General features: G+C 33.8%; 2 protein-coding genes across 2 annotated transcripts; both read right to left on the reverse strand.

Moving 5' to 3' along the window:
* Positions 1 to 7,821: 7,821 nt before the first annotated feature.
* LOC110413445 (Transducin family protein / WD-40 repeat family protein) lies at positions 7,822 to 16,802 on the reverse strand. The gene is made up of 14 exons (XM_021424245.2): positions 16,473 to 16,802; positions 15,601 to 15,762; positions 15,334 to 15,450; positions 15,161 to 15,245; positions 14,431 to 14,539; positions 14,267 to 14,334; positions 14,003 to 14,128; positions 12,855 to 13,915; positions 12,356 to 12,556; positions 12,193 to 12,253; positions 11,450 to 11,563; positions 8,968 to 9,081; positions 8,752 to 8,859; positions 7,822 to 8,179 (listed from the first exon to the last, which is right to left on the reverse strand). Exons 1-13 carry the CDS (start codon positions 16,541 to 16,543, stop codon positions 8,761 to 8,763), a joined length of 2,388 nt encoding a protein of 795 aa, XP_021279920.1. The 5' UTR covers positions 16,544 to 16,802; the 3' UTR covers positions 7,822 to 8,179; positions 8,752 to 8,760.
* A 591-nt stretch (positions 16,803 to 17,393) lies between these two features.
* On the reverse strand, positions 17,394 to 22,109 carry LOC110413383 (transducin family protein / WD-40 repeat family protein). Its single transcript, XM_021424159.2, is given in 11 exon segments — positions 17,394 to 17,478; positions 17,480 to 17,556; positions 18,106 to 18,201; positions 18,203 to 18,636; positions 19,118 to 19,223; positions 20,089 to 20,165; positions 20,168 to 20,189; positions 21,488 to 21,682; positions 21,684 to 21,824; positions 21,826 to 22,010; positions 22,013 to 22,109. Coding segments are annotated over 11 exon segments (1,515 nt in total).
* Between the last annotated feature and the right edge of the window lie 3,637 nt (positions 22,110 to 25,746).

The raw sequence follows: 25,746 nt of genomic DNA on the forward strand, positions 1-25,746 counted from the left end.
GTACATTGAATTCCATGTTGAGGTAGAAAAATAAACTAGATAGTCCATTAAAATTCTTCGCTCAAATAGAGAGAGAGAGTAAGGAAAGCTCCTATTGGATGATTTTAAAGATTACTTAAAAGGTAATAGGTAATAGTAGCATATCTCAATTAACACCTCCTAGAACACCACAATCACATGGTGTGGCTGAAAGAAGAAATAAAATCTTATTGGATATGGTTCATTCAATGATAAGCATATCAAAATTGTCAATACCTTTTTAAGGTTATGCTTTAGAGACAACAATCTATTTATTAAATAGTCCCAACAAAATTAGCCCTAAAACTCCATGTGAATTTTGGACAAGAAATGTTTCTAGTCTAAAACATTTAAAGATATGGGGTTGTCTTACACATGTGAGAAAAACTAATGTAGATAAGCTGGACTCAAGGACTGATAAGTGCTTATTTGTTAGATACCACAAAATGAGTTTTGGTTACTACTTCTATAATCCTCATGAACAAAAGGTTTTTGTAAGTAGGAATACTACATTCTTAAAGAGGATTATAGCTTAAAAGATAGTAAAACCAAAATAACTCTTAAAGAGTAAGTTCCTCGACCAATTATTGTGGTGAATAAGAATAATGAAGAACCTATTGTGACTCCCATTGAACCTATACAGTCACAAGAACCTCGACATAATAAAAGGATAGTTAAACTTTTGGTTATATATACTGTGTTAAATGAGATTTATCAAATGGAACCGGTTGAACCAGATAATGATCTTTTTACATATGAAAAAGCTATGTATGATAAAGATGTTGCTCAATGGCAAAAAGCCATGGAATCAAAGATAGACTCAATGTATTTCAATAAGGTATGGACTCTAATGTATTTCAAAAAGAGTTAAGCCAAGCAATTTTAAATGGGTTTACAAAAGAAAATTAGGACCCAATGTTAAGGTAAAGACCTATAAAGCAAGGCTAATGGAAAAAGGTTATATTTAAAAGCCTAACATTAATTATGAGGTAACTTTTTCGCTTGTAGCCATGCTAAAGTGCATAAGGATTTTGTTGTTGATTGCAGCACACTATGATTATGAATTTTGACAAATGGATCTTAAAATCGTTTTCTTGAATGGATATCTTCAAGAAGAAATTTATATGGACCAACTTGAATGTAACACCCCCAATTTTCAATGTAAATTAAGTAAACAAAGAATGATTTATGAACATGTGAATACTTGAGGACTTTAGATAATATGATATGTATGTCAAGTGTTTAAGAGTGTAAATATTAACACTTAGTCAAAATTTTGAGGAAAATGTGATAAATCCCATAGTTTGAGGCTTTGATCTAAGTTTGATGTTATGTTTGTGAATATATCTGTATGGGATTAAGTTAAATGAATGATTTGAGGTGTGATATTCATAAAGAATGATTTTGGGTGTTAAACTTGGATTTTTGAAAGTTTTGGAAGCTTAAAACTACATATAAGGGAAAATGTATGAATGCATACCCTCATGTATCGATACATTCTTGACAAGAAAAACAATATGAAGTGTTCTAGAGAAATTTTATCGATACAACGAAGGATGTATAGATAGATTTGGAATTTGATGAATATGTATCGATACATTGCCCCAATGCATCGATACATTTGAAGCAAAAAGCACCCCAAACCATTATGCTCGAAATGTATCGATATATTGCCTCAATATATCAATACATTCATTCAAAATTAAGGCAGATGTATCAATACATTGCCAAATGTATAGATACATTAGAGAGATATGCCAAAAATAAAAAGTTTAGGTCATTTTCGCCCAACCTTTTTTTTCAACTTTTTCTCTCCTTTTCTCTCTCTAGAAAACCTAAAACCCTAACTCCCAAATTGAATTTCTAAGCCATTTAAGGCTATTTGGAGCTTAGGAACCATTTTAGGGGTAAGATTCAATGTTTTTATTGACTATTTTTTAATTTAATCAGTTAATAACTTCAAAATCTAATTTTTTCCATATTTGGTAAATTTCCTCTTTGGCTTGGATTGGAGAATTTGGAGCTAAGACTCGTGTAATCCAGCTTCTAAGGTATGGGTATAGCTCGTTAAGGAAGAAGTTGAGCTTAAATAGTTAGATTGCTAAGGTTTGGTTAATTGTGGAAAAGCTAGGCATAATTAATGTTTTAATGTTATGATGTGTTTAAAGGGGAAAACAAAGTTAAATCAACTCATTGAAAAGCTAGACGATGATTGAAGCCTAAGGATCGAAGGTTGATTGGGAGTACCTTCAATCTGTCACTATGAATGGGTTTAGTTTAATATGCATGTAGTACATAAGGCACGAAAGATGTGTTGTACTGGTACTAGAATGAAATATATATGCCTAAACGAATGAACCTAGGCTAGAGAACAAAATATGTGCATATGTATATATGTAAATTGTGGGTGATTGTGTGCTATGATGTGAGCCACATGGGTGGCCTATGATATGTGTCTAAACTAGGATTTTTAAAGGCTATGATGAACCCCTAAGAGTAGATCACCCTAGGTGAATGATATGTTGAGATGATTTGATTGAATGATGTCTTGGAGACTTAGAGGCACCTAAAACCTTAACTAGCTTAAAGGTGATTAAAGCTCGATAAATGTGAATTGAGGTTTAATGAGGAATAATGTGAATGATAAAGGCATGATGGCCTTATTTATGGATTTGTGATTCCATCCAAGGGATAAATTCCAAGTGTTGATCTGATTTGTGAATGAGAAGAGTTTCGATTCCTTGTGACTTTGTGTGCCTGCAAATATGGTGGTAAGCAAGGACAGTGGCAATAATCCCACCCGTGATTCTTGCCTACAATGCTTTGATGCCACCCGCTTGAGAATACTTTGGGTGATGGCAACGACAGGAGATTACTCCAGTCGATGATTTGTTTTCCTCCTGTTGCTTTGGCACGAGTGTGATCTATTTCTTTGCCAACGGCTTGACCTTGAGTATGATCTGATTCTCCATCGGTTGGCCACCGAGCATGATCTAACTATGTCCAAAGGAGGACCATTCGCTGATTTAATCTGCATATGATGTGAAATAGCCATAGAGAAGCTTAGATAAATATGATATGAATATGATGTGATACTCCGATAACTATAGTGTGCCATGGAGAATGATTTGAATAACTTTGATCTGCTTCAGGGGTAAACCTAATGATATGTGTGATGAACTTTGGAGACATTGAGGATGTTGATATGCCCTCACATGGGAGACTTTAGGGACAATGATATGCCCTATGCTTAGACATGTTTGATAGAACACCTAGGTGCACGAATGTTGTATATATTTTATATATGAGTATGTATGATTTTGAGTATCTACACCACTCACTGAGTATAATAGTACTCACCCATTTGGGTATCATGTGTGGATAAATAGACCATGGAGGTGCATGGCAAGGGTTGTCAATGAACAGATCGATTTTGGCATTTGGTAGGTCCCCTATTTTGGTCACTCCGCTGAGTTAGTCACGAGTTTCCGCATATGACTGTCTTTGATGTATGTAGGCATGATGTGCCATTTGAATTTGTATAAGGATTGATAGGTATGAACTTGATTCAATTGGCCAATGTATGGCTTTGTGAACATTTGTGCGGACTATAAGCCAGAAATAATGTAATTTATTTGAATTTATTATGAATATTTGATTATAAATCCCTTGGCATTTATGCTATATGATTTTGAACTCTGTGGCTTTCTCGGGTCTAGTTGGCTTGCTTGTTGGGCTCGTGTACCAGTCATGGCCCTTGAGTTTAGGTCATGACATTAAAGGTTTTAAATCCAAAGGTCGAGAAACAAAAGTGTGCAAATTGAAAAAAATCAATTTATGGCTTAAAACAAGCATCTCGAAGTTGGAATATCCATTTTGATGAGGGAATCAAATCATTTGGCTTTTCATAAATTTTGGGTGAACCATGTGTGTACAAGAAAGTTAGTGGGTGTACAATCACATTTTTAGTTCTCTATGTTGACGATATACTACTCATTGGTAAGGGAGTAGGTGCAATTCCATCAACAAAGATTTGGTTATCTACACACTTTCTATGAAAGACCTTGGTGAAACGTCTTATATACTCGGGGATCAAATTGTTTAGAGACTAAAGAAAATGATTGTTGGGATTGTCCCAAGAAAATTACATTAACAAGATATTGACCAAGTTTAGCATACATAATTCCAAGAAAGGGTTTTTAGCCTTTAAGCATGGAATTCATCTCTCTAAAAGAATGCCTCCTAAATCCAAAGAAGAAAGAGAAAAGATGAAAAGCTGTCGTTATGCATCAACATTGGAAGTTTTATGTACACTATGCTATGTACTAGGTCCAATAAATGTTACGTAATAAGCATTGTGAGTGGATACCAATCAAATTCATGTCTTAAATATTGACAACAGTGAAACATATATTGAAATATCTTAATCAAATTAAGCAATAATGTTTAGTGTTTGATGTAAAATATATGTATAATTAGTTTTTAGTGCAAGTGAGAGATTGTTAGACATATGCCCTTAGAAACCAATTTTATTATTTATTTATTAGATAAATAAATTGTTACATCAATTATTGATTTCATATATATTATATTTTAATGGACATTTTATATATTTATGACATATATGACGTGATCATAAATTATTTCGTAACATTGTAGAAAAACTATGTTAATAGTTGATAAACTATTAAGTAGGGAGTTATGGATTTTTATTTCCTTATTTGTCAAAATTGTTCTAAGCTAAATGTGACAAAATGTTTAAAACCTACACTTGTTATGCTCTATCAAAAAGGATAAAGTATTTTAACTCTATCATTGGGGTGGTAAAGGGCTTAAAGCAAACAAGTGGGTATAGTGTATGAGATACATACATTGAACAGGATCCAATTACAGAGTTCCATATAAGTCTATCACTGTTAATAATTAAAAAGAGCTTTATTACAATTTATTAATTATCCTTAAACTTGAAAGGTTAATATAATTCATTTAGTATCTATATGACTTTGATGTTACCAATAGGTGATGCTGAATTTAAAGGCTATATCCCGATACGTTAGATTATGTCCATGCTAAATAAATTATATTAAATGCTCAATAAAGGATTCACTATTCTCTATTGAGAAAGATATTCAAACGATTTTCATAAGATTGTTAGACTTAAGAAATCCACAAAGTGTGCTTTATAAAAGGTGTATCATAATTATATTATTCATATTAATATTATATATTAGTGTTTTGAAGAAAAATATCTTTCAAAGTCCAACAGGAATTATGGATATGTTCAAAAGGAGGTAAATTGAAATATTTTAAATTTAAAAAATTTCTTTTCAATTTCAAGAAAATAAAGTTTCTTAAAGTCAAATCCCTTTTTTGAGAGTAAATAAGAGAATTCATTTCTTATCAAGTTAGAGAGGTTAAAAACACAATTGAAATTAAGGAGTGAGAGAGAAAAATCAACACAATGGTTTTTATAGAGGTTCGGTCTCCTTGCTTCCATCCTCTTTCTTAGATTTACTAAGAAGTTTAAAATTCACTATTGAAAAAGATTCAATACAATGCATTTTGTGAATCAGCACAATCTTTCAATACAATGCCTTTTTATAGTTAAAGCATAACTACTCTACTTTTTATCTTGGTTAAGGTATAACCACTTAAATACTACATTTTCAATTGGTTAAAGTATAACCACTCAAGTGAATACAATCAAAGAAATTTAAATGCAACTAAAATGCTTTTTAAAGGCTGAGTAACAGGTTAAGTACAATGTTTGGTGAACAAAAGAATAAGTGATGAAGGCTCAATAAATGGTACAATAAAATACTTAAATGCTAGAAGAGGTGTCCAAAAAGCATTAAATTATTTGAGTTGAATTCTTTTTTTGGTGTTGTGTTTCAAAGTCTTGCAACCTTTATAAATGTGGTGAAAGCTTGTATTTATAGTTGTTGAAGCTTCTGAGGTAATTGGAGGATCATTTAATGAGAAAATAGTCTTTTTTTTCTCTTCATTCTAGTATCCAACCAATCATTAACTATCATAGATATCTTGATCTATCGATAGATTGCCTCTAAGAATTTTGAATTTCACGCTCATCTATCGATAGATGTTCTTAGTCTTTGAAACCCAGATGCCAAGACCAATAGATGTTCTTCATCTATCGATAAATGACCTTATCTATTGACAGATGCAAAACATCTATCGATAGATACAAATTAAAATCCTTGTATAAAGAGCTATTTTACTTGTTTCCAATCTAAAACACTTAGGTCTTTTATTTACCATTTTCAAAGACTTTTTGACTTGTTTGAACATCTGAAAAACAAATTTTATCCCCTGTTTGTCATTTCAAAACTTTAAATCAATTTTAAGCATTAAATCTAACATAGTGAAAATTATTTATCCATAAAGCCCATGAGAAATATAGTATGGTGAAAAAACAGATTAGTAAAGATTATAACAAAAGAGACCTCATTGATAGTTTTTTCTCTACCAAGGTCAATTGCAATATGTTGATGGACATTATTGTAATTACGGGGTAAATAAGGTTTCGTAATTAATTTAATAAACTAAATAATTTTATTAGAATAAATAAAATTCCAAAGAAAATATGAGTCATGAGAGGACATAGACGTGGGCTCACAGTTCTAGAGGGATCTTAAAGATCCCACATGTATTTTTCTTTTAAGTTTTATATGTCTTGTTAGACTATGATTAGGTCTAATAGATCCGAATCCATTAGTATATCTATAAAAACAAGAATTGTTACTTAGTTGGTCATTTGAATTAATTAGCAATAGTTTTTCAAAAAAACAAAATAACCTTAGAAAAGAAAGAAGCGTGAATTCTTTGGAGGTGAGACACTTGAATAAAGTTTATTCACTTTTTGGAGTTGAGGTACTTGAACTATTTTTAAGGTGTGTATAGATCATTGACTTTTATATTAATGATAATTTGTTATTGAATTAAAAATAAAAATTTTACATTTATTGTAGACAAAAAACTACCAGTAGATATAATTAATACACGAAAAACAATTAACTTAAATCCAAACTCTTTTAAATCTATAGCTTATTATGTTATATGATCATATCATATATAAAATAATTAAGTCCACTACTTGGGTCGAGCCAGACCAACACACCTAATCTACGCACCAGTCAGCCGACAGTGCCGGTTAGCAGGGCACACCTAGCACAAAGGGACAGAGTGGTCACTTGACCGCGTGAGAGCCCTTTCTACACATTTGAATCTCCTAGTCGTTACCTACATACCCAGTAGCCATTAGTCACACGTTGACCCCCTTTAGGCGACCTTTTAGCTTGGTTACACACTCAAAATGTTGGTATTCTGTTATTGTGCTGCTTCGATAACCGTGATGTTCTTGTATATGTTACACGCAATTCATTTGGGCAAATTCTTTTTCAAAATTAACCTTATTTTTAGTTTTAGCTTGACCGTGGTTATTGTACACAATTTTCTAGAATATAAAGCTATGCCTATTTTTTTTATAAGATACATCGATGGCTACCGATCATGAAATATAACAGCCAGTAAATTCTAAATACCCTACTTATTACACCTTGTTAAAGCACATCTGATACTAGGTTTGAAAATAAAAAATTAGAAAAGTAAATATATAAACCCAATCAGGCATTTTTTTAACCTAACAATTTTTTCCAATTAAAATTTTAAAACCTTATTATGATTTTACAAATGGACAAGAATGTCAAACTAAGCCTGAAGTTATTACAGCAATATCTTGTGCTAAATAATAATTGTATCCAAAGTTTCCCATATACGAAACAGTTAGATATGAAAATGTAAATTTGGAAAAAAATTTCATATTCGAATCTTGAAAAATGGATAAGATGAAAAGTGAGGCTTATGAAATGTAAAATTTTAGTAAAAAATAAAAAATTAAAGAAAAGTTTACTAATTATGCAATATAAACACTAATCAAAATTAAGGTTATTAGATGAATTTCAGTTGGAGCAAAGTTAAAACTTTTCTTTTAATTAGTAGTTACACAACATACCAAAAAGTTGTTTTAGTAGCTGCCCCCTACTGCCCCAACCCAATCGCAAATCCATCTTTCGGCTTGTCTGTACAGATCATGTATGAAGGGAGATCACTATTTGCAGCATCCTAAAGCAAATGTCTACACCTGCAATCACAAAGAGGAATAACTTACTAGACATATCTTGACTACTTAGTATCAAATGCAAATATCATGTCCCTCCCTCTCTTAGTCATCACAAATGTTGCACCAAACCCATGTTATAGCAATAACCTTGGATTGGCAATTTCAATGTAGAGAGAATTGTTTTCAGCAAGCTTTATTGAGTTTATAATTGCCCATTTTCCCATTTTAAACTTTATGAAACCAACCATCTGGCATGTCTGCATATATTAATCAAAAGTTGACCAGCCCACGGCGTATAACAATAATGACATGAAACATATGAGTTATTGACCAAATTAAAACCTTGCCAAGTTGGACTTGGGCACTTAGTGCTGCCAGCCCCATCAGCTTCCTTAAGCTTAGAGCAGTTTTTCACTTTATAATATAAAACCAATGCAAGAGGAAAAAGGAGCACAAGAATGTGAGGCATGTAGATAAGAAAACAGTAAACTATGCTTAAGCATCTACTGTTACAGGGCATATATCAGTGGCTATTTAGTAAAATAATGGTCTATCGGATTCAGAATATCATAAAAAGGAAGACCATACACAACCTTGTTTTGCTATTCTACCTCAGCCATGTTTTCTTCAGGGAAATAATTTGGTGTGCTGGAATTGGTACCATGAGCACCATCGTACTGAAGAACTCTTAGTCTCCCTTCCTGCATTTAGCAGCAATCATTGCTCCCATGTTAAAGATCCTTTTAGGTTTGTAGCTTGAGAATATAGGCAAATAAGAGCACCAACTCTAAGGTAAATGAGGTGCTGACCTTGGTTCCATAGACAAGACCCCCTCCAGCGAAAGGATGAAAGCACGCAACATTTACCTCATCCTCTGCACTAGGAAGTACTCTCACGAGTTCCATATCAGAAACTCTATAAACCTAACTGACAAAAAACAGATTATTATCCAGACATCTAACAGGTAACTTCAAGTAAGAAAAGTACAGTTTCAAGAAGCATTCTAGTTGGAAGTATAAATCGGAACCTTGAGATAAAAACACATAATTAAACTAAAAAGCAACAACTGCAATCCTCCTCCCCTTTCTATCATATCAAATAGCATCAAATCCAGCAAAACTGTTTTACCATGCATAATAACATGCACATCAATATTTTAAAAACCGGACTGGAGGTTGAACAAATGAGGATCCCATTCTCTGTCCAACTTTCAACAAAAGAGTTGTGTTGTAGTTAGAAATATGATTTTGATATTAAATATTTAACATCTATGGTATGGTCATTAATGGAGAGATAAAAGGTCATAGGTCCAAATCTCACCACTTGCAAAGAAATTTTGAAAGATTAAATAATAAAATAAACACTTAACACTGGTTTCAAAGCCAGTCTGATCTAACCTGGTCCAACCAAACGGTTGGCCAGTTTTTGACCGGTCTGATATACACCCGGTTCAAATGACCTTATCGGACCAGATAAGTCCTGGTTCGCAGTTGACTCGGTCCAGGTATTTCATCAATTATGCACATTGATTTACACCAACTGAAAACTTAATCCAACTTAAAGTTAACGCACAGCAAATAAATCAATATTTATTTAAATTTAGATCAAGCCAAACCGTGTCTCTATTTCACAAAACTTGGAAGTAAAGTTGAGAAAACAAGTCTAGACTTCACCTAAATAATCGTCATATAAGAATTGTGTACTGGAAGTTGGTAGTCTATTCAGAGCATATTCCCTAAGATTAATTGTGTAAAATAAATGGCAGTTGACCAACCATAAAGTAGGCCACATGGGACCCATATCCATGGGTAGTTGAAATCACAACTGTAGATTTCCGACATGGTTCCACTTCTTAACAGTTGAAGTTAATACTAAACGAGACTAAGAATTATCATGTCATACATACAAAATCATAATTTAAAGCTTCGTTTGATAACAAAAAAATAGCTTCATGAAGGAAAACGTTTTCAATGGAAAATAATCTTCCTGAAAAAATAAATTTTCTCATGTTTGGATGGTTTTCGAGAAAACATTTTCTAATGTTTGGTATACAACCAAAAATCTTCTCAATTTTCTATCAAATTTAGAGTTCCACCTTGCTCCATTTCTAACCCCATCAAACGACCAAGAATTACTAAACTTCAAACCCTAAAAATTTCTATCAAATTAATTAGGTGTTTGCCTCTCAAAAATTATGCAGCCTTGTAGCAAAAAAAACTTCAAGCCCATCTCAAACAAATCCCTCTTTCAAGACCTCTAAAACAAATGACCATCTATGGATCAAATCCCACAATTAATTAATCCCTTACAGATCCATGAGAAAAAGACATAAGCTAGTCATTAATGGTGTTTTCCAGTTCAGTGACAAATCTCTTTATGGATTTGGCAACTCTCCCTCTCCCTCTACTACTTGCCTGTATGGAGCAATCCCATACAGGCAAGTAGTAGAGGGAGAGGGAGAGTTGCCAAATGCATAAAGGGATTTGTCTTCATAAAGGAGAGGGGGATTGAAGGATAAGAAAGACGGTGAAGAGAGAGGTGGAGGAGGATTGAAGATGATGGAGGGAGATTCAAGGTTCGGGTGGTCGTCAGAGATGGATTCAAGGATTGAGTGGGGAAGGGAGGGGAGGTGAAAGAGCGTGAAGTGGATAGAGGGAGGAGAGGGTCGAGGAGGGTTTTATGTGAGGATGGAAAATGTCTTACGCCCTGTACCTGGGTCAACATATGTTATTTCTGTTGAACCACAAATATTTTACCTCGAAACAAAGATTTCCCACTTCCAAACACTTAAAATTGCGGAAAATATTTCTGGAAAGCATGAAGCAAACCCTAAAATATCAGCCATAAGAACAACCCATTTTTTTGCAATTGAAATTTGGTTTTGAGATTCCTTCTCCAGAAAATAAATGATAAATGTCAGCTCCACTCAACATTAGGGTCATAAAAAAAGAGGATACAAAATTGATTAAGAATTATAAACCTTAAAAAATTTATGAGTCTACTGCTTTAGTCAACAAACATCTGAATAATCCAAATAAATGGAAATTTGAACAAAGCCAATATTAGAAATCCTGACGTTGCTTGAAACATAAGAAACCATTTACAACTAAACTTTCCATGTTTTCTCATTTCTTAGCACAAGTTCCAACAGATTTATCAATAAGTAAATTTCAAATTAAAAGAGAGAAGTGTGGAAAGGCAGAAAGTTATTGGCACAGGAAGACAGACACATTCACAACTTGCAATAATATAACAAGAAAAAATATAAAATAATTTAATTTGAACTTCTACCTCTAGTACTGTGTATATAGGAGATGTTGTTTTCCCATCAATGACAATGCTTTTAAGAAGCGAACCATGACGTCGACCATAGGCAAGTAATATGTGTTCGGAAGTGGGTGAGAACTACAAGCATAGCATTAGATGCGTAAATTAGAACCATAGTAATACATTTTTCTATTATTCTAGACCAATATGCTTCCCTAAATTCTAGGCATTTGTACAAAAACATAGAAGAAATTTAGCCACTAAAGGAGGGTGCAAACAAAAGGCCAAACTCCAACAGCAAATCATGTTGGTAATGACATTTTTGTCGGGTCAAAACTGACCTTGTGATATGGTGCCATGACAGGATCAGCTTAAGCATCCCCCACCACCCCACTCCCCCACAAGTCCAAAAAGTATTCTCTTGGTAAAAAATAAAGTAAATCATGCCTTTTAATAAATAAATGCAATAGTGTTGGATGTTCAAAGGGAAAGTAACAGTAAAGGGAAGAGAAAAAAGTTCCAGAACTAAACATAAACTGGCAAAAAGAGCATCAATACCAAAATAACAAGGAAAAAACATTTTGTATCCATGAGGAGTTCTATTTGTTGGTTGGAGTTGGGTTGGGGAAGCAAAGCAGATGTTCCATTGTAATGACCTTTTTTCAGCTAAGCATTCAGTAGTGCTCACTTGCGTAGCAGAAAATGCCACTAGAACAGATAATGAACTAGAATGCAAGTTCACAGAATTTCAATCAAAATCAACAGACCTGGATTGATGTCAAACAATGAGCAGCTCTAATTGCTCGTGAAATAAGCACCAACCCAAAGCTGTATTGTTTGAATGAACATCGTATTAATAAGATAACCACCCACCAATTATAACTAAAAAAAAATTGTGTGCCAGAGCAGATAAAAGAGAATGAACTTTACGTTGCCTTCTCAAGAGAATATATCCGAAGCTCATACACGACTTGGTGTGCTGAGATTGGGTGTCGAGTTGGGGATGTTGCAGCCCCAGCATCTCGATGGACCATTGCCTGTAATCCAGGATCAGCTTCCATATGAGGAAGCACACAAGCAACACAAGCAGCTAAAAATTTCCCACAAGGTGAAAAATGGGCACCCATTTCACTGCGAACACATAATGCAGCCAAGAAATGCCATAATGTAAACATGATGACATGCTAACAAAATACAGTTATTAGAGTACCACCAAGTATTTAACAAAGGCAAGATTTTGTGTTGGAACAAAATTAACATCAATATTTCATGTTTAGAGAGATGGTCTGAGAGAGCGTATAGATAGCACCTATATTATGCAACTAGTACAACCATGCACAACAAAAAATCTCTGAAAGACATGGAGTTTTGAGTAATGCTGACAAATTTATGACCATCAAACCATTAGAACAAATATCATGACATTTACCTACAAAGGACAGCATGTGGTATAGTTAAGCGGCACTTGTCAGCATTTAGTACTGCACAGGGATTTTTTACATCATGTGACCACACCCTAAGCTTCACCGTGCAAGGCAACTCTGCAGCTGCAGCTACAGCCAGTGATGTGGCAAGTTCAGATTGGATTCTACTTATAATCTGTTGAGTATCAGCGCCATCATGCACAGGGTTACTAGGCACAGCAACTTCACCAGATTCAGAAACTGAGAAGCGAGATCGTGAAACATGTTGCAATCTAGTTCTTCTAGAAACCCCAGATTGGTTAATGCTGTTGGGTATTCCAAATGAAGCTGCTGCAGCCTCCGTGCTTCCAGTTGATGATTGCAACGTTGAGGAAGAACCCATGTATTGTGTTAAATTTTCACTATGACGATGCATAGAGGGACCACCAGTTTGTTGACCCATTAACCACCCTTGCAAAAAAGGCAACTCCCAACAAATTGCTCCAAAGGGTAAAAACTGCTGAAGTTGCCCAAATTCCCTGACATCAGGTCGGTTAGAAACATTCCTAGATACTCCCCCCCCTGCACTACTATAACGATCGAGGTTAGTAGAGTTTGTTTCCCTGCTTTCCCTTACAGGCTGCACTTCATCAGTATCCATAGCATCCATTGAGGGGTCAGCAGAACCACTTTCCATCCTAAAAGGAACAGAATTATTTACAGGGTCTTCTGTACCATGACACAAGCCCGAAGGAATTGCAGAAAATGTCTCCGTGGGAGATACTGTACTATGATGCTGTTCTCCCATAGTTGCATCTGTTTGAAATTGCATTGAAGAAGAAGACCCAACTAGCATGCCAGTTGTACCAACAAGCCTACTAACATATTGCAAATCCATTATCGAATCATCAATGGTAAATGAAGGCACAATCATGCAAGGCAATGACGTAAAAGAAGGCTCAGCTGCCAAACCAACATGATCACTAGCCTGACTACTTGTCACAAGAACTGCAGGAGGAGGATAATGCAAGTAACCTGGTGATGTCGCCAGTGACATTGAAGAATCTGAAGAGTCAAGATCATTTACCTGCATATCAGTCCAATAATGTAATCCATATGATAGAAGAAATAAATAATCAATAATATAAAAAAAAAAACCCAATAGACAATTCACCTCAGCAGTCAAGAGAAAAGGAGCAGCATGCGGGTGAAAGTGCACAGCTCGGAGAGATCGTCTTGTCTTCAATACAATGGCTGGTGAGGAAGCCTCTCCTTTCTGGTTGTAGTGCCATATGTACAACTGGAACATGATTCAAAACATCAATGCTATGAGATCCACAAAATCATCTTCCCAAGCTTAAGGATATAATGCAGGAAGAGATAAGAAATTCCAAGCATAAGAACATTATATGACAAGTTCCTGGGTAATATTCAACACCTTGTGACCACATGCAACAGCAAGAAGTTCTCCTTCTGCATGAAAAGCAATGGAAGCAATTGGACGATCTGCAAGAGTGAATAAAGGGAGCAATAACACAAACGCAAATAATAAGTATAAGAACAACACTTCAAAATCACCAAAAGAGTTGGGGTGGGAAGTACAGAAATCACGAGATCCTATACACTCCGCTGTCTTTGCATCCCATAAACGAACTTGATGATCCAAGCTCCCACTTGCAAGAATTTCCGGATGTACTGGGTTGAATCTAACCTGTAAAAGCTCCATTAGGATTTATACAAGGAATACACACACACGCGCACGTATGTATATATACATATATATACGTATATATATTTATATATAATCCTTTTGTTTTTATTTACATTCAATAACTCACATAATCTGATTGCTTTAAATTTGCCTATATACATATACCATGAGCAAGATTAAGAAGACCTCAGCCCACATCTAACCTCCCTGCTCTAAGTCCAGCAACATGGTTTTCGCAGACAATGTAAAAGTTAAACCTAAGGCCCTGCAGCACACCAGATGGCACCAGGAATCAAGGCCTCCAGAGACCTTTGATTATCAGCCACCACTTTCCCATGATGAAAGCTCCCAAACTATTAAGGATGCAAGGGAATCGAAAGTTGGGAACATATCAACCAAATTTACACAGGACATTGCACTTAAAGTACTCTCCTTGCATATACAAAACAACAGGATTGAGCCTTTTAACAATTGTCCTCTAGGTATATCAATTTTCAATAAGGATTATTTTAACAGACTGAAAATTTTATATACCAATAAAGTTACTATTCAAATAAGGAACAAAAAAGTCAATAAGGAATAACCAAGTACAGACTTGCAGAATAAGTCAAAAGTACTTACCACCCAAGGTGTCCTCCGATGACCGCTCAACACCTTTAAGCATTTTCCCATTTCACAATCAATAATCTTCACAGTGTGATCACCACTACAATGAAAAAAACCAAGTAAACATCTAAACAAGGCAAGTCATGAATGCTGAAGAAAACAAGAACATTCACACAAGTACAACTTACTGGGTTGAAGCAAGTGTTCTTCCATCAGGACTAAATGCTGCAGCAATTGTTGACCTTGGAGGAGGCACTAGAGGACAATACTTGCCTGATAAATGCCGCAAAGACTCTTCCTCAGCCCTGTAAAGAAAAAAATAGTAACAATATGATTTTTGATGACTCGTCTAGATAAAATAAAAAAACAGAAACTGATTTTTAAAAGGGACATGCCACCGGCTTACAAGATGTGAAAAATAAAAATAGACAAACACAATTGAAAAGTGCAAGAACCAGGAAATGAGGCCACGTCTGGCATCCCCAATGGGCTCAATCTTAGGCCCAGATGAAGAATCGGCATTCTGTTTAGGTGCTTCTCCCCATCGCCTTTCTGGCGCATACTTTGTTCTGGGAGAGACTTCTCTCTTCCCTAACAAATGTAAGACATTTTTACCACTGAAAAGGAAAAAATAAATAAATAAAACAATACTAAATTGAAAGCAAGATACAAAAACCTAGAAACTAATAAGCTTCAAGGTTGCAGTCATGAGGTTCAAAGAAACAAGTCTTAGATTCTCAACAAACCATAGTTCCATGAACACAAAACTCAAAACTAAGAATTGCAAGTTAACAAATCCAAGTGAAATGAAAAGAGATGAAACGTGACAAATAAAAAATGTAGATAAATAAAAGAATTTCCGAAAATGACACTAACTTTGAACTCCAATTTCAGTGACACTAAATTATCACCTTAAATCCAAGCTTACACCTATCAGCTGAGCACCTTATTTAAAAACATATGAAAATTCAATCCAGCGTCAAAAAAGAAAGTAAATTGATAAGAAAACATACATTTCAACTACAATCACCTCACTTTGTAATTAAATTTCACATTAATTGAACAAATTAAAAAACTATTACTATTATATAGAAAGAATGAGTTAATGAATAATCCACAAATCTACAAAATAAGTGACGCATAATTTAGATCAGTTCAAGCTACGGAATTAGTAAAATTCAGCTTAAACCAAAAGCTAAAAATTCTAAACTTAAACATCTAAATCTTGAAAGCGATTCACTAAATCAACCATTTCGCTTCTTGGGAATTCAAATCCAACACTAAAGCCGAAACAAATGAAAAATCTAAATTAAGTTTCAATTCTGACCTGCGATGGAAATTAGTAGCGGGTTGAAAATGGAGGGAGACTTGATCGTGCGGCCAGGGACGTCCAGTCATTTTTCAACAAACGAAATTCATAACAATCTAGGCATAATCGTTTCCACTTATTTTTGGAAAAATCATAGTAATTAAGGTGTTCGAATCTTTGGATGAGAGAGAATTTTCTTTGCTCTCTTTCTCTTTCGAGATCTCGATGGGGAAACCAAGTGCCAAATCCCTCTTTTCCTCCGTTGGCTTGGCTCTGGTTTTTGGTAATGTTGATTGATCTCGGGGGTTTGAAACGGTGACAAAACCTAAAGAGGGAGTCTACACGAGGTAGAATGTGGTAAAAATTTTTGTTATTTCTTTAATAGCTAACTCCTGCCTTTTTTTTTTTATCTTACCGTTTTACCGGCAAGCATTTTTGTTAACGGTGCAAGTGGTTCAAAACTAGACGAGGTCGGCTCAGGGTCAGATTCTTACCCCGTCACGCTTCAGTGTTAACGTCATAAGCGCGTGGCTGATCTGCCTATCAAATAAATCAATATTGCCCATCAAAGGTTTGAAAAAGTTTTACCATGTCATTTCATGGTACAAAAGATATATATATATATATATATATAGCAGCATGGACCTATGTAACTGACTATGTTAATACATGTCAGAAATAGAGAGATGCATGGAAACGCTAAATAACAAAACAAGTGGGGCTGAATATTTACAACATGATAGTCTAGCAAAATTTGAGATGTTCTCTTATTTAAAAAATATGATTCGAATTCCTCCTTTCTTAATTATAAAAATAAAAAATTTGAGATAAAGCAAACTAAAGTTACAATTTTTTTTCTACTAATTTATAAATGAATAACAAATGCAAAAGAAAAGCTACAAACAAAGCTTTCTATCATTTTTAAGTGAGAGTCTTTGGTTAAATCTTATTATTGGCTTGGCTTGATCCCCGTATACAGATTATATGATCATCACTTGTTGATGCCAATATTAGAGGCCTTTGAATTGACACTATTCATAATCATTGAATGATCAGACAATACCTTAATTGGTTTAGAGCTTCTTCGATTCTAGATGTATACCTACCAAGATTGCATGATGTAAGATTTAATGCACTTCACTAAAAATTGTAAAAGCAACAATGAACAAGCTTGTCTAGATTCATGTGCATATGCATGATAGAGAAACTACAAAATGACACTTTTTCGACAATCTCAAAAAACAGGCTATATATAAGAGGGAAATCAATAAGTATATGTACAAAAGAACTCATTTCTTGCCCTTGACCTCTTCCACTATTCTAATACAAAAATGAGATATGGACCACCTATGTTCAAAAAGCAAGACTAATCCATGAAAGTGCTAATGGGTGGTTGCCGCCACACATAGCACATCCCAATACTAAGCCTCTCACAAATTCTAAATGTTGAACCCATAAAAGTATCAGCATTTTAATTTTGGATGAAGATGTGAAATGAAGATGGTAATGGACCTAACTAGTTATCGTTTGACTGCCAAGAATGTCGAAAATGATTAATGAATGTGAGTGATTAGAGAAAAGCTTAACAATAATAAACTTGTGTCTAGGCATATATAAATTACAATGTTTATATTACCATATAAGCATATACTTCTGAATTCTCACGGCCACTGGCAATAAACATACTATTCAACCCACCAAAGTAAGATCGTATGGCATACTTGTTTGGCTTATGGCCTGTATACTTTTAAAGGTTTTTCCCACTTTCTAGCAACATCCCTCAAATGAATTTCTTGGCTATGTAGGTTGACAATAAAGAGCTTACTGTCTATGGAAACTAAAAGAGATGTGATTGAATGCTCCTCTAAGATTACTTGCTCGACATTTGTCCATAAATTTAATATCCGAATTTCTTTGTTGAAGAATATGCTGATAAGATTTTCCCCATCTGACATAACAACAAGATCTAAAACCTTGGGCATCCTCATGCCATTCCATGCTTTCATCTCATCCCTATCACAATCCCACATGCAAATACCCTTTTCTAGGTCAAAACTACCACAAACAAGTCACTTTGAGTCAAGAAACCAAGCACATGAGCTGATAGTGAAGCCATGATCCCCAAATGTATGCTTGCAAGTACCTATTTCTACATCCCACAACTTAAGAACTTTCATGTTTCCTCATGTGAGCAACTCTCTGTCGTTAATAGGGGTGTGCATGGGTCGGTTTCGGTCGGTTTCAGGTTGGGACTTGCCAGAGGGGAGGGCTGCGGGGGGAGAGGGTGGAATCAGGTCGGGACTCACGGGAGGGGGGGCTGGGGGAATCAGGTCGGGATTCCAAGAGGGGGGAAGGAGTTAGGTCGGCGATAGGGGAATTAGGTCGGGACTCGAGAGGGGGGGAAGGAGTTAGGTCAGCGATGGGGGAGAATTAGGTCGAGACTCGGAAGGGGAAATTAGTGAGGTCCGAGGTGGGCCGGCGGGGCCTGATGGGTTTTTTTTTTAATTAATAATTAAGTCGATTTTTCAGTCGTTCGGGGAGGAAGGAGTCCCCCCCGACGACCTGCCCAATTAGCCGACGAGGTCGATCGAAACAACCGATGGTTGAAAAAACAACCGTCGGTTACAATAACCGACGGTGGCGGTCGGTTGGGCGGTCCCAACCGACCGTCGCACACTCCTAGTCGTTAAAGCTCCAATCCAAAAAAGATACAAAGTTCTGATGGCTTCTAAGAATGTGTTTCTTTGTCAACTTACCATTATCCATAACCTAAGAAATTTAGCAAGAGAAAAACCAACTTATGTCAAAGTCTTCAAAAAAAATTATCTCACAAGACCATAAATCTAGGTACAATCTAATATAACATGTACATAGATTAAGAATTAAATAAGAACCATGACAAGATCATTATGATGATAATTAAGTGAACAACAAAAGAAAAAGTCTTTTTAGCCTATCTAAAGGACCAAAAAACATACTATACTTTTAGCTCGTCTTTAACTTAAGTTAGGACTAATATGTGGTGTAAAACATCATATCCAGGCACCCATTGTCAACATTAATAGCCATTTAAAGTAATAGAATCACATTTCTTTGAAAAAGGAAGTTGGCTTTTAAAGGTAAAAAATGAAAACAAATCAAATTGACTCAATTTTCAAAAATTTAGACCAAACAAAACATGGTATGAGAAAGAGAACATCAACAATATCAAACTGATAAGTTTCATTTAATGTAATTCAAGTTCAAGAAAGTGATATTACTAAATGAACTCCATACAGACATTCACACAAAAACAAATGGTCATTTCTTGCTTGTTTCAGCTTTTAGAAATAAGAACAAACTAGACCTTATTAGCAACCTTAACCATCACCCCTTGGGCACTTTTCTCCCACTCATAAAAGACTAGGATAAGGTAGGCATTAAAGGTTAGACACACCTTTAGTTGATCTACTCTATGTAACTTAGATCATGTTATTCAAATTTATCATATCTCAATACAACATATTACAACAAAAACAAGATTCCAAAACATCTTAAAGAAAGAAGTAGAGATATAAATGCATCCACACATACATAGAAAATAGTGTAAAAACATACCTTTTCATATGCATATGCAAAGTGAAAGGAATCATACCTTCCATATGATAGCCGTGTAGTCACTTGACGAAGAGGCTAAGTACTCCCCATTATTAGAAAATTGTATAAACCAACTTCATTGTTGTGGCCAGTCAAAATCTACAGTCATAGCAAACAAAAAAGGCTACAATACAACTAAAACATTCATAATAACAAGACTTAATCAAGCAATTGAAAGGGGAATGGTGTATAAGCTGTATTAGGTTTTAGGATAAGAACTTAGAAAATATTATAGTGAAAAACACCACACTAAATTCATTATTATCAAACAACTATTGAACAACATGTATTTTCTTTAATCCTTTTATTAAAGGTTGATTCAATTTTCTAATTTTCTTGGTATTGCACGGCTTGGTGGTTTTCTAGCTCTATCACCACCAACCATAATTTTCAAGTTCTAGAACCATAGAAACATGTTAGTTGAGTCCCTTCATGTTAGTCAAAGTATAAAAACATGAATTGCAGGAAGGTGTACTTATAATGCAATTATAAATAAGATTATACATGAACTGAAAAGAGAAATGAACATTAAAGAAAGAGTTTGGTCCTTTAAGGTGTAACTTAGTTTTGCAACATTATGAGTGCAAAGTTATTTCGATTGCTCTAGATTTTATCAACAACAACAATAACTCGATAAACTAAGTAGTTCCACCATGCAAGCCAACTATATGGTTCACATTGCACAATTATGCTCTGTTTGGTCCCCCTCTATTACTCTGTTATACCATAAAAAATCTTCAAATTTTCTTATGTGGTTCAACATGATAAAAGACAATCTAGACAAACCTTTTTCCACCACACTAAGCCATTGGCTTCATTGAACACAAGCAAATATGGTCTCTATACGTGGGTTTATATTGACAAACATTATTTTAGAAAACATAAGCAAGTTATGAATAAATAACATTTAAATTTCATCCCCAACTCATGATTTGTAATAAGATTAATCAAGGTTGTTTTATAACTTTAAAATATTTAACAAATAATAAATCATATGCCAAAGTTAATCTATGAATCATTTGATCATCAAATATGGTTAAAGGATAAAGTAACATGGATGCCAAAAGCTGAAAGTACATAATTTGAAAGCTCTTCATCTTAGAATTTAGGATTTTGACCCCAACATTTGTTTCACCTAATCATAAATTTGGTGTTGAACCATTACAAAATATGTAAAATAGATAATTGATAAAAAATAAACATGCTAAATATGATGAACAAGCCAATACCTAGCATTCAATAATACCATATAAGAAAATAAAAAATCCATATTAAAAACTCAAATTGAAACATGGTGTTCAACACTTTGTATCCTCTTTTTTTTTTAATTTCTTGAAACAAGAAATAAAATTCAAATTTTGTAAAAATAATAGTATTAACTACAAAACAAAGCACACCTGAACTATTTTTGTAGGTATATGATCTCCGTCACAACAATAATCCTCATAAAGTGAGACTAGATCCTCTGAATAGTGATATATACATGAATCAATTTGGGTTGTTATACTAATTTCAACTAAATATTCTAACTATCTCTCGAGCAATATAATTGGTGGAGGAAGCTATTTCTCTAGTTCTATCACTAACTTTTTTTCGAAATTCACTGATAACATCCTCATTTAGCTTACCCAACTCCATCTCTTTCAATGAAAGTATATTATAAGCCAATTCGTGAATCTTCTCTTTGCTCATGTGTAATGTGGGAACCTATTTCTAAAAAACTGACAAAGCCAATTCGTGAATCATCACCATAATTCAAATACTCCATAAAACACTACTTAAACACAAGAAAAAAAATTGAGGATTGTGTATCATCATGCAAATCCTTAATTCTGTTCACGGTATCAATACAACTATCCCAATCAAAATCTACAAAATTGAATAGAATACTGGACTCTAATTCCAAATAAGAAGTAGACTTTTGTATCCAAACGAGTATAAGCATTGAATTATAATTTTTATAAATTCATGATTCTTTATTAAACCTTTAAAGCTTAACGTGATAGGTGAATTCTCCATTGATGTGGTGTTTGGGAAAATCTTAACTCGTTTCGATGAACCTTTTTGCTTTCTACAATCAAAGATGCCTATTTCTTTTACTTGCCATCAGTTTCCTACATCTTATGGAATCCAATAAAACAACAAATCATCCATAAAAGCCAAAAGAATTCAATTGTCTTAAATCCTCCCAAAAAAAAAATAATGAATGATCATTTTTAGATGCATAAGAATAATAAACCAAAGGGAGGAAGCCATATAACAGTAACCTAAATACCAAAAGAACTGATATCAGTCCAAATAAATGCTTAGCATAAAAGAACAAAACTCAAAACTTAACATACAACAACATTTGCCTAGCAAAAGAAGAAAGCTAAAATTAATTAGCAAAGAAGCAAACATTTCTCCAAGGGTGTGAATGGAAACTTTTGGAAAAATGAGTACTTTCGTAAGCAAAAGTCAAAAATACCACAAAAAATAAAACTTACCAAAATGGAATGGTCAATAACACCAAAACAACCTAATTTGGAAAGACACCTAGCAAATTCAATTAAATAAAAAACCTTAAAAACTATTAATAAACTCACTACCCAAAAACCATAACTCAACAAAATTAAAAGTGATAAAGATTCTTTAGTGAACTTATAAAAGAAAAAAACTAACATTAAAGTTCCAATAGTGAAAAGAAGGGAAGAGAAAAGGTGGTATGTACATAGAAAGGAGAGGACTAAAGTGAGGAAAACAATAAATAGTGTATAGAAAGAGATAACCAATATGGGTAATTTTGGGCAAGAAAAGTTTTCTTTTTCCTTTAGTAGCGATTGTTGAACAAGGATGGTGTCGTTCAGATAAAAGCTTCGTTGAAAAGAAAGAAAAACTTATTAATGGGTGAGATTAGTAGAGAAGACACGAAAAATGAATATAGGCATTTTTTGACCAAAAAAGAGTGTTATCGTTTTGATGTTTAATTTAACATGTTAGCCTTGAGTTATATCATGTTTTAATTTAACAAAAAATTGTACGATATCTTAAGTTTAGTTTCAAGCATTTAAAATTGTCTCAATCATTTTTTTATCCCCTAAAGTCACAAAATTGTTTGAAAAAGCGTGCATCATTAGAAACTATCACTAAAACTTTTAAACAATGAATATTCAGGTAAATAACAAAAAGCATACATGCCTTGAATTATTATTTGATTATAGGAATAAAGCAAATAAGAAATAGCTGAAGAAAAGTGCCTAAAGGTTAAGAAATTCTCAAGACACAAGTCAAGAGTCGACCTTAGAGAAGCTCAAATCAATCCAAAGGTAAAGTGAGTGGAAAACTTGAAGACTACAAAGCCATAATTACCCCTGGCATGTCTATAGTTGACTCTAAAGCAAGAAGCTCAAAAAATTAAAAAATTACACAAACATAGTCAACCTTGGCTCTTATATAGTTGACCTTGGCAAGCCTAATGAGTGAAAAAGAGGGAAAATGAAAAACATACTCCGCCCTAGCTTCACCATAGTCAACTACCTTAACCCAGACTTGCAAAAAACATGTTCTCAAGAATTGGATTGAGTAGAGGAAGGTTATACTTGGTTGTAGAACCCTAATTTGAGAAATTTGAAGAACATAGTCAACCCTAGGAGCGTTATAGTCGACCTTCAACTCCAGTAATGGTTAAATTTAATTCAAACTTGTGTGTAACAACTCCAAAATCCACTATAGTTATAAAATGCCGCCTTTGAGTCATTTAGAAGTAAGAAAAAACTAGCACTCACTTGAAAAACCCAAGAGAGAAATCCTAAAGCTTATTTTCCCTCTCTAGCCTTCATCTTAGTCTTTTCTTGAGCTTTGAAAAATCATTCCCTTGAAAATCCCTAAGAAAATTTATCTTCTCTTTATACCCAAGCTTAAACTTCTTAGCATCCAGCCTTTGTAAAGGCACTCTTGCTATACTTTATGCTCATCTTATAAAGGTTCTAACTTAACCTTGAAAAACCTTTTGTAGATTTGTGGTTAAGCTCATTAAAAACCATTATTGAAAGATTACGCTTGCTCCCATTAGAAAACATTGTTAAGGGTTCTGCTTACTCCTGTGAAAAAGTATTGTGAGGGTTTAATGCTTAATCCCATAAAAAGCACATTTCCTTGAATGGATTAGAAATTCCTTAGTTTTCAAGAAAATGGATGTAGACACTAGAGAAAGCCGAACCATTATAAAATCTTTGTGACTTGATTTTAATTTTCGGCATTGTGATTTATTGCTTGCATTTGCCTTAGAAAAAACTTTATTTTGTTTTGACACAAAAAGAATTTTTGGTTGCTTAAAGATTTAATTTTTACACTTGTTTTAAAAGGATTTTTCTTAAATACCAATTCACCCCATCTTGGTATATATTAATTTGAGCTTATTCTACTAACAATTGGTATTAAAGCTAAGGCTCAATTTTGCAGGTTTAACAACTTTGAGTGATTTATAGTAGAAGCTCAAATCTTAAAAAATGGAGGTTATGGCAATCATGCTTGGTGAAAGGCAATTAATCCAAAGGCCACCTCTCATTATAGGTACTAATTACCTTTATTGAAAAACGCGTAAGAAAATGTTTCTACAATGCATGACTTAGATATTTGGAATGTTGTTTTAGATGATCCACAAGTCCCATATAAAAAGTAGATAACAAAATAGTGATTAAGACTAGTTACGAATAGAGTGATAAGGATAAAAAAATTATTTAAATCAATTACAAAACATATAACGGTCTTCTTTGTGCTTTAAGTGTTAGTGAGTTTAACAAAGTCTCTATGTGTGAAAATGCTAAGGAAATTTGAGATACCTTAGAGAACACATACGAGGGAACTAACCAAATTAAGGAATCCAAAATTAGATTGCTCACATGTGATTATGAATTGTTTAGAATGAAAGATTATGAGTCCATCAATGAAATGTTTAAGAGATTCATTAATATTGTTAGTGGTTTGAAGGTTTTAGGGAAAGACTTTCTCAATACTCAACTAGTCAAGAAAATTCTACATAGCCTACCCAAGTCTTGGATAACTAAACACAACAAGAAAACAGATTTTTTCCAAAGGAAAAAATTCCGGTGGAAATTTTTGTGAATGTTTTCGACAGATTTCCTACGGAAATATACCAACGAAATATTTTCGTTCGAAATCCATTGGAGATTTTGTTAGCACACCAAAATTATTCCCTCCAAATTTTTCGACGAAATTTCCAACGGATATTCGTTGGAATTTTCCAACAGAAAATTATCCGTTGGAAATCCATTGAAAAAATTAAGGACCTAAAAAAAAAATTTAAAGCCTGCTAAAGTTTTCAACGAAAATTTTCATTGAAAAAGGGTATTGCCAACGAAAATTTTCTAACAGAACATTCCATTGGAAAATTCTGTGGGTAATATTATTTTTAAAATTTTTTTACTTCGAATATTTTAAATTTTTTTTATAAATTTTATCAATCTTTTATAAAAAATAGATATTAATAAAAGGAAATATATACATATTGAAGTTTATAATATTTAAAAACGTAAATATGTTTTCCTTTGCTTATTTTTTTACATTTTTGAAAACTTTATTGAATCAAAAATAACTTAGATGTTAATATGTTTATTTATAAATTTGTCATTAATTTTGTATATATATATATATATAT

Source organism: Theobroma umbraticum, unplaced genomic scaffold, assembly GCF_002168275.2.
Source record: "Theobroma umbraticum cultivar Fairchild unplaced genomic scaffold, ASM216827v3 scaffold_4.1, whole genome shotgun sequence".
Classification (NCBI taxonomy): Eukaryota; Viridiplantae; Streptophyta; class Magnoliopsida; order Malvales; family Malvaceae; genus Theobroma; species Theobroma umbraticum.